This window comes from Hypanus sabinus, chromosome 12, assembly GCF_030144855.1.
Source record: "Hypanus sabinus isolate sHypSab1 chromosome 12, sHypSab1.hap1, whole genome shotgun sequence".
In the NCBI taxonomy this organism is placed as follows: Eukaryota; Metazoa; Chordata; class Chondrichthyes; order Myliobatiformes; family Dasyatidae; genus Hypanus; species Hypanus sabinus.
In genome coordinates, this window is record NC_082717.1 from 88,991,867 (window position 1) to 89,007,004 (window position 15,138).

The following is a 15,138-nucleotide window of genomic DNA, read 5'->3' on the forward strand; positions in this document are numbered from 1 at the left end:
TCGGGTCCAGTGATCACAATAGCATTAGCTTCAATATAATTATGGAGAAGGACAGGACAGGACCTAGAGTTGAGATTTTTGATTGGAGAAAGGCTAACTTTGAGGAGATGCGAAGGGATTTAGAGAGAGTGGATTGGGTCAAGTTGTTTTATGGGAAGGATGTAATAGAGAAATGGAGGTCATTTAAGGGTGAAATTATGAGGGTACAGAATCTTTATGTTCCTGTTAGGTAGAAAGGAAAGGTTAAAGGTTTGAAAGCACCATGGTTTTCAAGGGATATTAGAAATTTGATTCGGAAAAAGAGGGATGTCTACAATAGATATAGGCAGCATGGAGTAAAGGAATTGCTCGAGGAATATAAAGAATGTGAAAGGAATCTTAAGAAAGAGATTAGAAAAGCTAAAAGAAGATACGAGGTTGGTTTGGCAAATAAGGTGAAAGTAAATCCGAAAGGTTTCTACAGTTATATTAAAAGCAAGAGGATAGTGAGGGATAAAATTGGCCTCTTAGAGAATCAGAGTGGTCAGCTATGTGTGGAGCAGAGGGAGATGGGAGAGATTTTGAACGATTTCTTCTCTTTGGTATTCACTAAGAAGGATATTGAATTGTGTAAGGTGTGGGAAACAAGTAAGGAAGTTATGGAACCTATGACAATTAAAGAGGTGGAAGTACTGGCGCTTTTAAAAAATTTAAAAGTGGATAAATCTCCGGGTTCTGACAGGATATTCCCCAGGACCTTGAGGGAAGTTTGTGTAGAGATAGCAGGAGCTCTGAAGGAGATCTTTAAGATGTCATTAGAAACGGGGATTGTGCCGGAGGATTGGCGTATTGCTCATGTAGTTCCATTGTTTAAAAAGGGTTCTAGAAGTAAGCCTAGCAATTATAGACCTGTCAGTTTGACATCAGTGGTGGGTAAATTAATGGAAAGTATTCTTAGAGATAGTATTAATAATTATCTGGATAGACAGGATCTGATTAGGAGTAGCCAGCATGGATTTGTGTGTGGAAGGTCATGTTTGACAAACCTTATTGAATTTTTTGAATAAGTTACGAGGAATGTTGATGAGGGTAAGGCAGTGGATGTAGTCTATATGGACTTCAGCAAAGCCTTTGACAAAGTTCCACATGGAAGGTTAGTTAAGAAGGTTCAGTCATTAGGTATTAATGTTGGAGTAATAAAATGGATTCAACAGTGGCTAGATGGAAGATGCCAGAGAGTAGTGGTGGATAATTGTTTATCGGGATGGAGGCCGGTGACTAGCAGGGTGCCTCGGGGATCTGTTTTGGGCCCAATGTTGTTTGTAATATACATAAATGATCTGGATGATGGAGTGGTAAATTGGATTAGTAAGTATGCAGATGATACTAAGGTAGGAGGTGTTGTGGATAATGAGGTGGGTTTTCAAAGCTTGCAGGGAGATTTATGCCAGTTAGAAGAATGGGCTAAACGTTGGCAGATGGAGTTTAATGCTGAGAAGTGTGAGGTTCTACATTTTGGCAGGAATAATCCAAATAGAACATACAGGGTAAATGGTAGGGCATTGAGGAATGCAGAGGAACAGAGAGATCTAGGAATAACAGTGCATAGTTCCCTGAAGATGGAGTCTCATGTAGATAGGGTGGTGAAGAAGGCTTTTGGAACGCTGGCCTTTATAAATCAAAGCATTGAGTACAGAAGTTGGGATGTAATGTTAAAATTGTACAAGGCATTGGTAAGGCCAAATTTAGAATATTGTGTGCAGTTCTGGTCACCGAATTATAGGAAAGATGTCAATAAATTAGAGAGAGTGCAGAGACGATTTACTAGGATGTTACCTGGGTTTCAGCACTTAAGTTACAGAGAAAGGTTGAACAAGTTAGGTCTCTATTCATTGGAGCGTAGAAGGTTGAGGGGGGATTTGATCGAGGTATTTAAAATTTTGAGAGGGATAGATAGAGTTGACATGAATAGGCTGTTTCCATTGAGAGTAGAGGAGATTCAAATGAGAGGACATGATTTGAGAGTTAGGGGGCAGAAGTTTAAGGGAAACATGAGGGGGTATTTCTTTACTCAGAGAGTGATAGCTGTGTGGAATGAGCTTCCTGTAGAAGTAGTAGAGGCCAGTTCAGTTGTGTCATTTAAGGTAAAATTGGATAGGTATACGGACAGAAAAGGAGTGGAGGGTTATGGGCTAAGTGCGGGTAGGTGGGACTAGGTGAGATCGGCACGGACTAGGAGGCCGAGATGGCCTGTTTCTGTGCTGTGATTGTTATATGGTTATATGGTTATATGACTGTATGTGCTGAATTGTAACTATATGTGCTGTGTGTGACTGTATGTTCTGTGTTTTGCACCTTGGCCCCAGAGGAACATTGTTTCATTTAGCTGTATACATGTGTCTGGTTAAATGACAATAAAATTGAACTTGAACTAAAGGAGGAAAACACAATTCAATCATGGTCACCAGGTCTTTCAAATGATAAAAGCCCAGCCTGCTGATAAAACCAAGTTGGCCTGTTCCCTAGAAGAGGTAATTCTGATTGTGTTTAACTTTGGAGGGCTACTAAAACTGCAGTCAAACTAGGATCCCAATGTTTTGGGGAAGAGGGAGCAGAAACATCTCAGAGGGTTTATAAATCTGCCCCACTTTACACACTTTGGGTGTGTGTAAAGACATAATATTGCCACTTTCACAAACAATGTCATCAGGACAACTGCAGGGAATCAAAGACAACTTCAACGCTTACCTTTCTGACTTGACCAGATTACCAAATAAGTTGAATTCTCCACGTTCCTTCACCTCTTCTTCGGGGTATTTTCGACTTGGGATACTAGCTTTGCCTCCAGACCAAGCTCTACCCCTACCTCTCACTCCACCTCTGCCCCGGCCGCGAGGCTTGGTCGGGCGAGCTGGTTTTTGGTTAAAACTGAAATCTTCCCCATCATCCCAGGCTTTGCCTGAGCCTTTTCTGCTTCCTGCTCCTGAGCCTCTGCGGGGTTTGCTGAATCCTCCTCCCCCTCTGTTTGGCCTCCTTCCAAAGTTCATTTTCTGCTATCACTGTTGAAAAGATGAATCACTAGTTACTTTATGGAAGATTTCAATATAACCAGCAAGCCTAGACATTTGTAATTATTTACAAGCAAGTTCTGTCCAGTATCCAGAACAATATCTGTCCCTCAAAATAACACAGTATACTCTTTTGTGCTTCTTCAAAACTGAGACCATATTTCAAAACATACCCTCTAGCTCCACCTGCCCATATTTTATTACAAAATATAGCAATCACTCACAATTGATCTGTAAACTTTTCAAGGCAGCTCGTGTTCAGATTATTTCATTTCTCTCTGTGCTGGCTCAATTTCAAAGTGGCTTATTTTATTTAATATACTTCTCAGTCTGTCGGGGAAAATCAAAGGCAAAGAAATCAGTAATAATCATGATCTTAATTAGTATCATTAATTGCAATGAAAATGCAAACTTAGACCTTTCAGCAAACACTTACAGATCTAGCCACATTTTTTGGATACAAAATCAATAGAATTAGTCAAGAAACATACTGGTGTGTGAAATGATTTGTCCCTCAAAATAACATAGTAAATTAAATTAATGTAAATAATTTATGTTTAGTAGCATACTTATATCTTGTTATGATTTACATTTATTAATGATAGAAGTTTTACATGAGAAGACAGGAATTTGATAGACAACTGAAGACCATGGTCCATCTCACTGGCTCCTTGTAGGTGAGTGTTAATGGATTAATTGAGTAACAACAATCAATCTCCATCAACTAATGAGATGAACAAAAGCCCAGTATTGTGAAGCTACACAGAAAGGCTTGTGTATATCTATAGTTTCTTTCATTTCCTTTCCATGATGCTCCACCACACTTTTGAACTGAACTCAGTGGATGCAGGAAATACAGCAGCAAACTGGCAAACGATGGACCCTGGAATATGGCAATGCAATCTCAGCATAATGAAGCAAAAATCTGATGTTTTGGCAACATTTCCCCACTTCCTTGAAATTCACCAGGTTCAGTGGAAATGCGGTACTGAAGAAGGTGCAAGGCATTCCTTTCCTCCGCTAGCCTGCAGGTCACCTTTGGGTAAGGGGTAGCACTTGCTTAGGCCCCCCCCACCGCCCCGATCAGGGTTACCATGAGAGCAGATGGTGGATGGTCGTATGTGCAGCTGGTGCACATCACAAGTCCCAATAATGCGACCACTGATGCCAGGCAGACAGTCTCTGAATAGTATTCATAATAGCTGGGAGTCTTCTGTCTTGTAAAGACACAGCACACAATGGCAAAATGCATCTGTAGAAAAATTTGCCAAGAATAGGACATAGGTGATCCTGGAAAGACCATGATCACTTACATCATACAACATGGCATATAATGTACAAATGTAGCAATGTTGATTGATAGATAAACATTGAGAACAACCCTGCAGTTCAAAGCAGAGGATCTTCAGACTTATTTAACACTGACGGTGAAATATGTCATTTGCATCATCAACCAACACATCCAAGGATGTGCTGGGGTCAGCAGGCAAGTTCCACCACACATTCCAGTGCCAACATAGCATGCCCCCAACATTCAGCAACAATTTTACGCAAGGCCACTGGGGTCAGAGGTCTGTGTGAAGTTGAGACGCAAAGCACTCCGTGGTCAAGGTTACTGATCCCAGAGGTCGGGTTGGTCGAGGCCAAACCTATGATTGGAGAGTATGGAGGTCAAGGCCCAAAGGTCAAACATATTATCGACCAGTCCTGGGGTCAAGGCCCAAAAGATCGGCAGAGTCAGAGGTTGAAGTCCAGAGTTCAGTGAGTCCAGAGGCAAAAAGCTGGAAAGATTGAAAACCAAAGTCTGGGGTTGAAGGTGGAATCTGAGAGTCTGGACCAGCTACTGGAGGTCAGATGCCCGAGGTCAGAGAATCCAGGGCCAAGGCCTGGAGGCCCAGAGGCACCCTGTCCTGGGGTTGGAGGCCTGTGTATGTGCACATGCATGCACATGTGTCTGGAAATAAGTGAGTGGGAAAGGGCTTGTTTTGATGTTGTTGTCTTAGTTAGTTCTGTTGTCATTGCTACTGTTGCTTGTGCTGTTCAGTATGGTTTTGGATCAACCTAAATTACAGCAAGGATCTCAGCTGAATGTGTCATCTGGAGATGAAAGCTGGCTCTCGATAGTGGACAGGAACTGCAAAGATCAAACTCTCAGTCAGATCGCAGTGGTATCAACTGAGCCACAGCTGACACAATTACTCTTTGTGATTTTTATAAATGACCTGGATGAGGAAGTGGAGGGATGGGTTAGTAAATTTGCTGACGACACAAAGGTTGAGGGTGTTCAACCCAGATAAGTGTGAGGTGGTTCATTTTGGTAGGTCAGAAATGATGGCAGAATATAGCATTGATGGCAAGACTCTTGTAGTGTGGAGGATCAGAAGGATCTTGGGGTCCAAGTCCATAAGATACTCAAAGCTGCTATGCAGGTTGACTCTGTGGTTAAGGCAGCATATGGTGCATTGGCCTTCATCAATCGTGGGATTGAATTTAAGAGCCGAGAGGTAATGTTGCAGCTATATAGGACCCTGGTTTGTCTGCACTTGGAGTACTGTGCTCAATTCTGGTCGCCTCACTACAGGAAGAACATGGAAAACATAGAAAGGGTGCAGAGGATATTTACAAGGATGTTGCCTGGATTGGGGAGCATGCCTTATGAGAATAGGTTGAGTGAACTCGGCCTTTAGACCTTGCAGTGATGGAGGATGAGAGGTGACCTGATGGAGGTGTTCAAGATAATGAGAGGCATTGATTGTGTGGATAGTCAGAGGCTTTTTACCCAGGGCTGGAATGGCTAACACAAGAGGGCATAGTTTTAATGCACTTGGAAGTAGGTACACAGAAGATGTCAGGGCTAAGTTTTTTTTTTAAATGCAGAGAGTGGCGAGTGCGTGGAATGGGCTACCAGTGACAGTGGTGGAGGCGGAAACAAACAATAGGGTCTTTTAAGAGACTCCTGGATGAATACATGGAGCTTAGAAAAATAGAGAGCTATGGGTAAGCCTAGGTAGTAAAGTAAGGCCATGTTCAGCACAGCTTTGTGGACCGAAGGGCCCATATTGTGCTGTAGGTTTTCTATGTTTCTAATTGGTCCAGTCACTTCCTTTGGCCAGCTTGTTATACCTTCCTTGGCAGGTCTAAGCTTCAAAAACTTCTTTTAAATGAATCAGTGCCATTTCAGGCATCTCTCTGGACTGCTTCAAATGACCATTTAAAATGATAAAAATGATTCCTCAAATTCATTTTTAAGTTACCCATCCAACCACTTTCTCCTTTCTTCCCAGTTAGTCATTTACTCAAATTGCACTAGGCTGCCCAAAACAAATTAATTTGATATTTATTCTATTATTAAGTCCCTTGAAAAATCACAAAATATAATCAACAGATAAATAACTGGTACTAGACTATCAAAAACACGAAGTATTTTCATAATTCTTAATTTTAAACTTATGAGTTCCAATATTTGCATGTTACTTTTCAATACACAGGGCACACTATCTTTAATAGTTGACAGAGAGCAATTCAGATGTAATTTTAAATTAAACGGAAATGAACTGCTCGGTAGCAACCAACACCAAGACAAAAAGATGTAAAACTAGTGGAGCTCACGCCCATCACCTCACCAACACTCGGTCTGTGGCAGTTTTCCTGCTCCATCAAAGGTTTTGAGTTGTGGAAATCCCCAGCTCACAGATTTGGACACAAAGTCCAGGCTAGCATTCAAAGTGAAGGCGTTTCCTCCACGGGAAACGTTAAATCGTTGCCTCCACTGCCATCTCAAGTGGGCCTGAACATCCCTCAATTCTGCTTCAAAGAGAAGGGGATGCTGTCATTCATCCTTCACAGACTGATTGGACTCACTGAATTTAGTTACTAACACTGGTGCGGTCACCACCCCATTTCTGTTTATGGGAGCATGCAGTGCGTAAATTGGCTGATGACCTTCCACATCACAGCCGCCGACCAATTTGTTCCAAAATTCCTCCTCTGGCTCGGTCAAGCCTTGGGACCTGAGGAAATCACCAATATGAAGCACGGCGTCAACACACCAAAAACAATTTGTACAATATTCCCCAAAACAACCACCTCTGCAGCAGTCCCAGCACCACAAGCCGATCCCCCGGAAGAAGTTTCTTCCCAATGAAGTTCCGGGTCAAGCAGGACACTGGTTACCAAAGAGACAGCGGCGTCGGCCGGTTCAACCACGTTGTTTGAATCTGGACTGCACTTCGGTTCATTTTCTTCGATCGGGCTCTCTGGTACTTAGGGGCTTTCATTCCATGTTCCAGGAAATTTTCCATCAATTAACATGCCGGGTGAGTGTCGCCTGTCAGCATCCGCTCTCCCTCCCAGACTCGCCACCGTTCACCTGGTCACGCTGATACCTTACCTTGACATCATGTTCTCTCTATGATTTTAAAAAATATACAAATTTCATTTTGTGTCAGTGATAACGACATTATCATGAATGAATTCTAAAGTTCCACCCCGAGCCAATAATTTTCATCTCAAAATCAGATTTATTATCTCTTATTTAAATAACAGGAGATGTGATGTTTTGCGGTAGCGATACAGTGAAAATATATAAAATTGCTATAAATGACAAAATAAATAAATAGCTTAAAGAGACGGAATTACGAGGGGGAGTATGTTGTAGATTAGTGATGGATCACTGTTTTGAGGCACTGCATGTTGAAGATGCCTTCAGTGGTGGGGAGGGTTGGACTAGCTGAGTCTGCGACGCCCTGGCATCCTCTTTCGGTGCTGTGCGTTGGAGCCTCCAGGCAGAGATGCAACCAGTTAGAATGCACTCCACTGACATCTATAGAAATTTGCAAGAATCTTTGTTGACATACCCAAACTTCTCAAACTCCTAACAAAACAGAGCTGCTGGTGTGCCTTCTCTGTGATTATATCAATATGTTTAGCCCAGGATAGATAGAGAGGAGATGTCATTACCGATCTTCACAGACTGCAGTGCCCTGATAAGGAAATTGAAAATCTAATTGAATAGGGAAGTGAAAAATCCAATTAAATAGGGTGCACCAAGATTCAGATTTTGAAACTTGGTGATTAGTACTGAAGGGACGATGGTGTTGAACACTGAGCTGTAATCAACAAATAGCATCCTGATGTATGTTTTGCTGTTGTCTAGGTGTTCCAAAGCACCAGTGAGATAGAATCTGCTGCGGTGGTAGGCAAGTTACAGTGGGTCCAGCTCCTTGTATCATGGTCCGGATCGGTTCCCCTTTAAATTTAGTTAGGTTGCGATCCGGACCATTGACGCCTTGTTCCCTTTTAATATTGTTTCACGCGTCCCTTGAGCTTGGTAATCAAGGTAATCTACCCTCGACCCGAACCGGCAGCTTATAAGCCCCTGGTTTTAGCCGTCTGGGGCGAGAGTGTTAAGAAGCCTTCGCAAGTCGCTACAACAAGCCAGAGTGATCCAGCCCGTATCGGAGTGCCAGCAATTCGCCTTCCGTCGCCAGAGTGGGTCTGGGCAAGGTCAATCTGCCAGGGGTGAGTTGAAGGCGGAGTTCTGGCTCAACGTTCATGTCCCTTGTCTGTGTCTACCCCTCGAAGAGTCCCAGCTCGGTGCCTGAGTTGAAGGCGGAGTCCTGACTCGACGTTCATGCCCCTTGTCCATGTCTACCCCCGAAGAAGAGTCCCGGCTCGATGCCTGATCTGGAGGCCGAGTCCTGGTTCAAGATTCCTTGTCCTGTGAATTGGTGTCCACGTTTCTGGCTGCAGCGATCCATGGTATCCAAGTGTCTGGCGGCAGTGAATCAAGGTCCCAGGGTCCAAGACCAAGGGCCATGGCGGTCCCAGGGTCTAAGTCCGAGGTCCGCGGCTGTCCAAGTACCTAGTCCCCTAGTCCGAGGTTCGTGTTCCTCTTTGTCCTCGATTTCCCGATCTTCTGTGTAGCCAGTAATAAATGCTATTTTATTGTACTTAAGAAAGACGTGTTTGTGTCCTGCATGTGGGTCCTCTCCCAGCACCCTTGTCCCCACCTTGTGACACTTTGACAAGGAAGTTGTTAATTCTAGCATAACAAACCTCTCAAAGCACTGCAGTATGGTAGATATGAGTGCCACTGGGCAATAGACATTGAGGCAACTTCCCAAAAACAAGGACCTGCTGTTCTTGGACACCAGTACAATTGCCACCCTTTTAAAGCAGGTGGGAACCACAGACCCAAGCAGTGAGAGGTTAAGATGTTACACTTTGTAGCTCCAAAACATAAAGGCTAATTAAAATACAGAGCCAGGAATAAATTGTGTACATTTTTAGTTTTACTTTTAGCAAGATGCACATTTATGACATGTTGGCATGATGACATATGCCATTCATATATTTTTACATATAACTATATGATTTTACTCAAATATTACTGAAATACTAAATACACAACACACCTCCCTGCTTAGCTAGAAACTCCAAGTCAATGTAGAATGCATCTCAAGTATATACACACATACTTGATGTATGTAACAATTACTGTACAATACAGACATCCACAGCACAGTAAATTTTAAATTGTCCCATTCTAGCCTAAAGATTTAATTGCTGTGGAGTATTTCTTACTCTTGTATGATAACATCTTTCCTGACAAGGGTAGGTGCTTGGTATGTGAGACTTGTAGCTATCAAACCCATCTCAGAGTAGGGGCCCCTCTGTGGTGGTTGTAGAGTTGTCTCTGAGACCACAGGAAGTGGTTCTGACAGCTCTGGACACCTTTCTTTTTTTCTCAGCTTTTCTCTCTGGATTTCAAAGGTACATTTAATGTCAGAGAAATGTATACAATATACATCCAGAAATGCTTTTTCTTCACAACCATCCACAGAAAACAAGAGTGCCCCCAAAGAATGAACGACAGTTAAATGTTAGAACCCCAAAGTCCCCCACAGCTCCTCTCCCCCCACACGTAAGAGGCAGCAAACAACAATCCCTCCTTCCCATCGGCAAAAAAAGCATCGGCACCCACCACTGAGCACTCAGGTGTGAGCAAAGCAACAGCAAAGACCCAGATTTGCAGAACTCCAAAGACTGCACATTCACCCAGTAATTTGACGTACTACAGGCTCTCTCCCTTTCTCTCTGTAATAGGGAAGAAAGAGGTGTCTGCGTTTCACAGCGAGAGGGGAGACATAACAAACAACCTGCTGGTTTGCGATGTTAAAAGTCTGTTGTGTCATTTTTCCGAGCTCTGTGCCCGAAGATCTTGGGTCTCTGGGCGCACAGCCTTAGGTCTTCTATTTCCCCACAACACACCGATCTTCTGCCCGGACACCAACCTTCGATCTGCCTGTCTCCAGAGCCCTCTGAAGGCAAGCTGAGCTCTTAGGCCATGCCCTTGGCGTGCTGAACAATGGCCAGTTGTGAAATCCCCAATTGCAGGTGCCATTACCACAAAAAACAGTAGTCAGCTTGTAACTCCAGATCAAGGTCTTCAAAAGGGAAAAATAGAGGTATTAAAGATGGAAATAGAGCTGTTTCCAAAGCTGCAAGCAAAGGAGTCGCTGTTAGGTGCCATTGATTCTCCAAAGCTCCTCTACTTCAGTCTTTGCTTTTCTCATAGCTTGTCTTTTTCTTGCTTTTAATTCTAGTGCATTTAGTTCAGTGGAGTAATCGCTTATTAATTCTTCTGTTGCTCCTTTTATGATCTGATCTCTCCTCTTGGTTTCTTCATCCACAACATTATTTAATGAATTATCTGTTTTCATATCTCCATTGACTCCTTTCTTTTTGACCTACCATTCATCCAGCTGGGCTTTGGTCTTTGCATCTACTTTTACAAACAGCTTTTTCTCTCCCACTTGAAGTTTAATCAATAACCTTAATGCATGCAGAATAGATTCTGGTTCTTTATACTCACAAAAGCCGAATGCTTGCAACTTTCCTGAAGCTACCTGAATTCTTTTCCAGCTTAAAGCCAAGCCACATTTCACGAGTGATTGGCTGATTAACATATCAGAAGCTTTCTCACATATGTTGCCTACAAAAACTGTTGTAGTCAGACCACTGCTTTCAGTAGTTCTGTAATCCCTCTGAGCAGCATAGTCCAATAGTTCTTGGCCCAATATGCTTTTTTTAAAATTGATTTTTTAATGCATTTTCTACAACACTACAAATAAAAAAAACCAAAACAAAGTAGAAAATTAGTACAGTGCAAGATAAACATACAACAGTAATATAATACAAAATAAGATAATTGAGAAAGCACCCAAATTGAAGTCATGTAAAGTTAGTATCCTCCCCAAGCCCCACAACAAAAAAAAACTCCAGACCAACCAAAACAAAATGTAGAAAATATAAATCAGAACATTCAAACCCCCAAAACTGTAAATACACTTGAAAACAGAACATAATAATGCCTTCTACCAAAAAAGAGCTGAAAGCAAGGGACTGAAAAAAATAATTAAGAGGAAAATTATGAAAATACTCAATAAAAGGTCCCCAGACTTTATGAAAATTTATATCCGAATTAAGAATTGAATAATGGATTTTTTAAGGTCTAAACAGGACATGATATCGTTAAGCCATTGAGCATGCGTGGGCGGGGCAACATCTCTCCATCTAAGGAGGATTAGACGTCTAGCCAGGAGAGAAGCAAAAGATAATATTCGCCATTTAGTCGAACTCAAGCGTATATCTGTCTCACCCAAGAAACCAAACAGAGCAATTAAAGGGTTAGGTTCTAAGTGGTGATTCAGAATACAGGATAAAGTTATAAAAACATCTTTCCAAAATTTCTCTAAGCTAGGACAGGTCCAGTACATATGAATAAGAGAAGCCTCGCCACTTTTGCATTTATCGCAAAGAGGACTAATATTAGGGTAAAATCGAGATAATTTAGATTTGGATATATGGGCTCCATGAACAATCTTAAACTGTAAAAGGCAGTGGCGAGCACAAAGGGAGGTTGAATTAACCGATTTGAGAATCGAGTCCCAAATCTCATCAGATAAAGGGATATTTAAGTCATGCTCCCAAGCCATTCTAATTTTATCCACAGGGGCACGCCATAAGGATACTAATTTATCACGGATAAATGATATTAAGCCTTTACCCAGTGGATTAATAGAAAGAAATAAATCCATAGCATTTTTCTTGGGCATTTCATGGAAGTTGGGAATTAAAGGATTGATAAAATGTCTGATTTGGAGATATTTAAAGAAATGGGCATTAGGCAGATTGACCTTAGCAGAGAGCTGTTGAAAGGATGCGAAGCGATTATCGATAAAAAGATCTTCAAAATGTCTAATGCCCTTCCTATACCAACCATAGAATGTTGAATCATACATAGTAGGTTAAAAAAAAGATGATTATGTAAGATAGGACTGGGAAGGGAAAAACCATAAAAACCATAACATTTCCTAAACTGGGCCCATCTTCACAAAGTATGTCTAACAAGAGGATTAACAATTAGTCTAGACAAACTACTAGGGAGTGCAGAACCAAGAAGTGCAGAAATAGATAGATCTTTAGTGGAATTCAGCTCCATTGCTACCCAATTAGGGCACTCAGATTGGCTATGAAAAAAAGACCAAAAGATAGTGCAACAAATGTTAGCTGCCAGTAGTATATATCAAAAATTAGGTAAGGCCTCTTTTTTAGATTTTTGAAGATAAACTTTATTAATTCTAGAACGCTTATTCTTCCACAGATATGACAAGATAATAGTCTAAGGAATCAAAAAAGATTTTAGAAATAAAAATTGGGATAGATTGAAATAAATATAAAAATTTAGGGAGAACGTACATTTTAACAACATTAATACGACCTACCAAGGTCATAGATAGAGGTGACCATTGTGACAGACTCTGTTTTGTAGTGTATAAAAGATTGGCAAAATTTTCATGAAAAATATCTTTAAACTTCCTTGTAACTGTAATACCAAGGTAAGTAAATTGATTATGAACTACTTTAAAGGGGAGGTCAGGGAATGCTAATACTTGTGCTTCTTTATTAATTGTGAAAAGTTCACTCTTATGTGAATTAAGTTTATAGCCAGAAAACTGGCTAAATTGATCAATAAGTGAAAACATTGGAGGTAAGGATGTGGACGGATTTGAAAGAAAAAGTAATAGATCATTAGCATAAAGAGAAACTTTATGCTCAACACCCACCCTCCAAATCCGGGTCAATTCAGGACAGCTTTGGAGTGCTGTCGCCAGAGGTTCTACAGCCAAATCAAAAAGAAAGGGACTTAAAGGGCATCCTTGACGGGTGTGTATCCAGAGATACCGGCCACGTGACAGATGCACTGCCACCTGGCTGTTCGGAGGACACACCACATGCCAATCAACATTTGGTCCCTCCCAACTAATCAATGCACATCTAAATTATTGGTCACCTTAATTGGATTATCTCACCCAGCCCCATGCTATAAAAGGTGAGACTTGTCCCTGGCTCACTCTTACAGACCACCTCATTGAAGGTAAGTGCATTGATTTATGCTTGGGAAGGTCTATCGTTTGTCCCAGTAAGGGAGCCGCAGCTATCCAAGGTCAAGGGGGATAGCTGTTTTAGTGCTTTTCCCTTGTTCTTTGTTTGTGTAACCGTACCTTGTCTCCACACCGCTTCTTGTGTATTGTAGTTGCTTGTGTTGACCCGACTTCCCCTTGTAAATAAATTCCTTATTATTAAAACTGTGTGAGTCCAGGCCTCTACTGTTGAGACTCAAAGAACCAGTTATTTTCCATCACAACAGGGTGCCACGTTTGAGGTTAAGTAACTGGGATTGCTGAGAATTAGTCAAAACAGAGGCAGTAGAACATAGATACAGCAATTTGATCCAAGAGATAAAACTTTGACCAAAGTCAAATTTTTCTAAAACCGCAAAGAGGTAGTTCCACTCTATACAATCAAATGCTTTCTCCGCATCGAGAGAAATAATGCGTTCAGGAATCCCAGTTGAAGGTGAATATAAAATATTAAATAAATGCCATATGTTTAAAAAAATGAAGAATGTTTTTAATAAAACCAGTTTGATCATCAGAAATAATAGAGAGTATAACCGTTTCTAATCTATGAGCCAAGGCTTTGGCCAAGATTTTTACATCAACATTAAGCAAAGAGATTGGCCTGTATGAGGAACACTCTGTTGGGTCTTTACCCTTTTTTAATAAAAGAATAATATATGCCTCATTAAATAAGGGTGGCAATTTACCATAGTTAAACGAGTCAGATAGTACTGAGAGTAACTGAGGAAAAAGGAGTGAAGAGAATGATTTATAAAATGCTATGGAGAACCCATCAGGTCCAGGAGATTTGCCTGAAGACAGTGCAGAAATTGCAAAAGATATTTCTTCTGATGATATAGGCTCATTAAGTTTTGCTTTAAAATCAGATGAAAGCAAAGGAATATTCAGAGTATTTAAGAAAAGATCAACAGAAATATTCTCATTCAGAGATTCAGAGGAATAAAGCCGAGAGTAAAAATGTTTAAATACGTCATTGATTTCTGAGTGATCCGATGTAATATCCCCGTTCTCCTTCGGGATCTTTGTGATATGTTGTTTAGCTTTAGAGCGCCTCAACTGATTAACAAGAAATTTACCAGATTTGTCACCGTGAATATAAAGGCCACTCTAATTTTCAGGAAGTTGACGTTCAACAGGTTAAGTAGAAAGAAGGTCAAATTTAGTTCGAAGTTCTACACGCTTCTTATATAATTCAGGGTTATTAGTTTGAGCATACAATTGATCTAATTCTTTAACCTGATTAATTAGGTCTAATCGATCTATATAGGACTTTCTATTAAGATTTGCTGTATATGAGATTATTTGACCCCTCAAATATGCTTTCATGGCATCCCAGACAATCTGGGATGACATTTCAGATAACGTATTAGTGTTTAAATAAAAAGGTATCTGATCCTTAATAAATTTTAGAAAATCATCATCCGATAATAAAGTCGGGTTAAAAAACCTATGTTTATTCCTCTGAGGGAGACCAGGAAAGTTTAGAGACAAAGTAATTGGAGCATGGTCAGAAATCAGTATACTCTGATAGTCACAAGAATGGACAAATGAAATAAGTTGATTATCAATTAAAAGATAGTCAATTCTAGTAAAGGTATGGTGAA

General features: G+C 40.9%; 2 protein-coding genes across 5 annotated transcripts in view; one reads left to right on the top strand and one right to left on the bottom strand.

Annotated features, from left to right (window-relative positions):
- dhx57 (DEAH (Asp-Glu-Ala-Asp/His) box polypeptide 57) overlaps positions 1–7,199 on the bottom strand; it is a 95,521-nt gene extending 88,322 nt beyond the window's left edge. The window contains exons 1-3 of one of the 3 annotated variants that reach the window (XM_059986395.1): positions 7,134–7,199; positions 3,272–3,377; positions 2,728–3,038 (exon numbers count right to left, since the gene is read on the bottom strand). In XM_059986395.1, coding sequence (XP_059842378.1) covers positions 2,728–3,026 — 299 coding nt within the window. In that variant the 5' untranslated portion in view covers positions 3,027–3,038; positions 3,272–3,377; positions 7,134–7,199. Of the gene's footprint in view, positions 1–2,727; positions 3,039–3,271; positions 3,378–6,670 lie in introns of all 3 variants that reach the window. The other 2 variants (XM_059986394.1, XM_059986396.1) reach the window with 2 other exon arrangements.
- The window catches only part of morn2 (MORN repeat containing 2), a 43,258-nt gene continuing 35,319 nt past the window's right edge, over positions 7,200–15,138 (top strand). For both annotated transcript variants that reach the window (XM_059986418.1, XM_059986416.1), the window contains exon 1: positions 7,200–7,363. In XM_059986418.1, the coding sequence (XP_059842401.1) occupies positions 7,357–7,363 (7 nt within the window). In that variant the 5' untranslated portion in view covers positions 7,200–7,356. The remainder of the gene's footprint in view (positions 7,364–15,138) is intronic.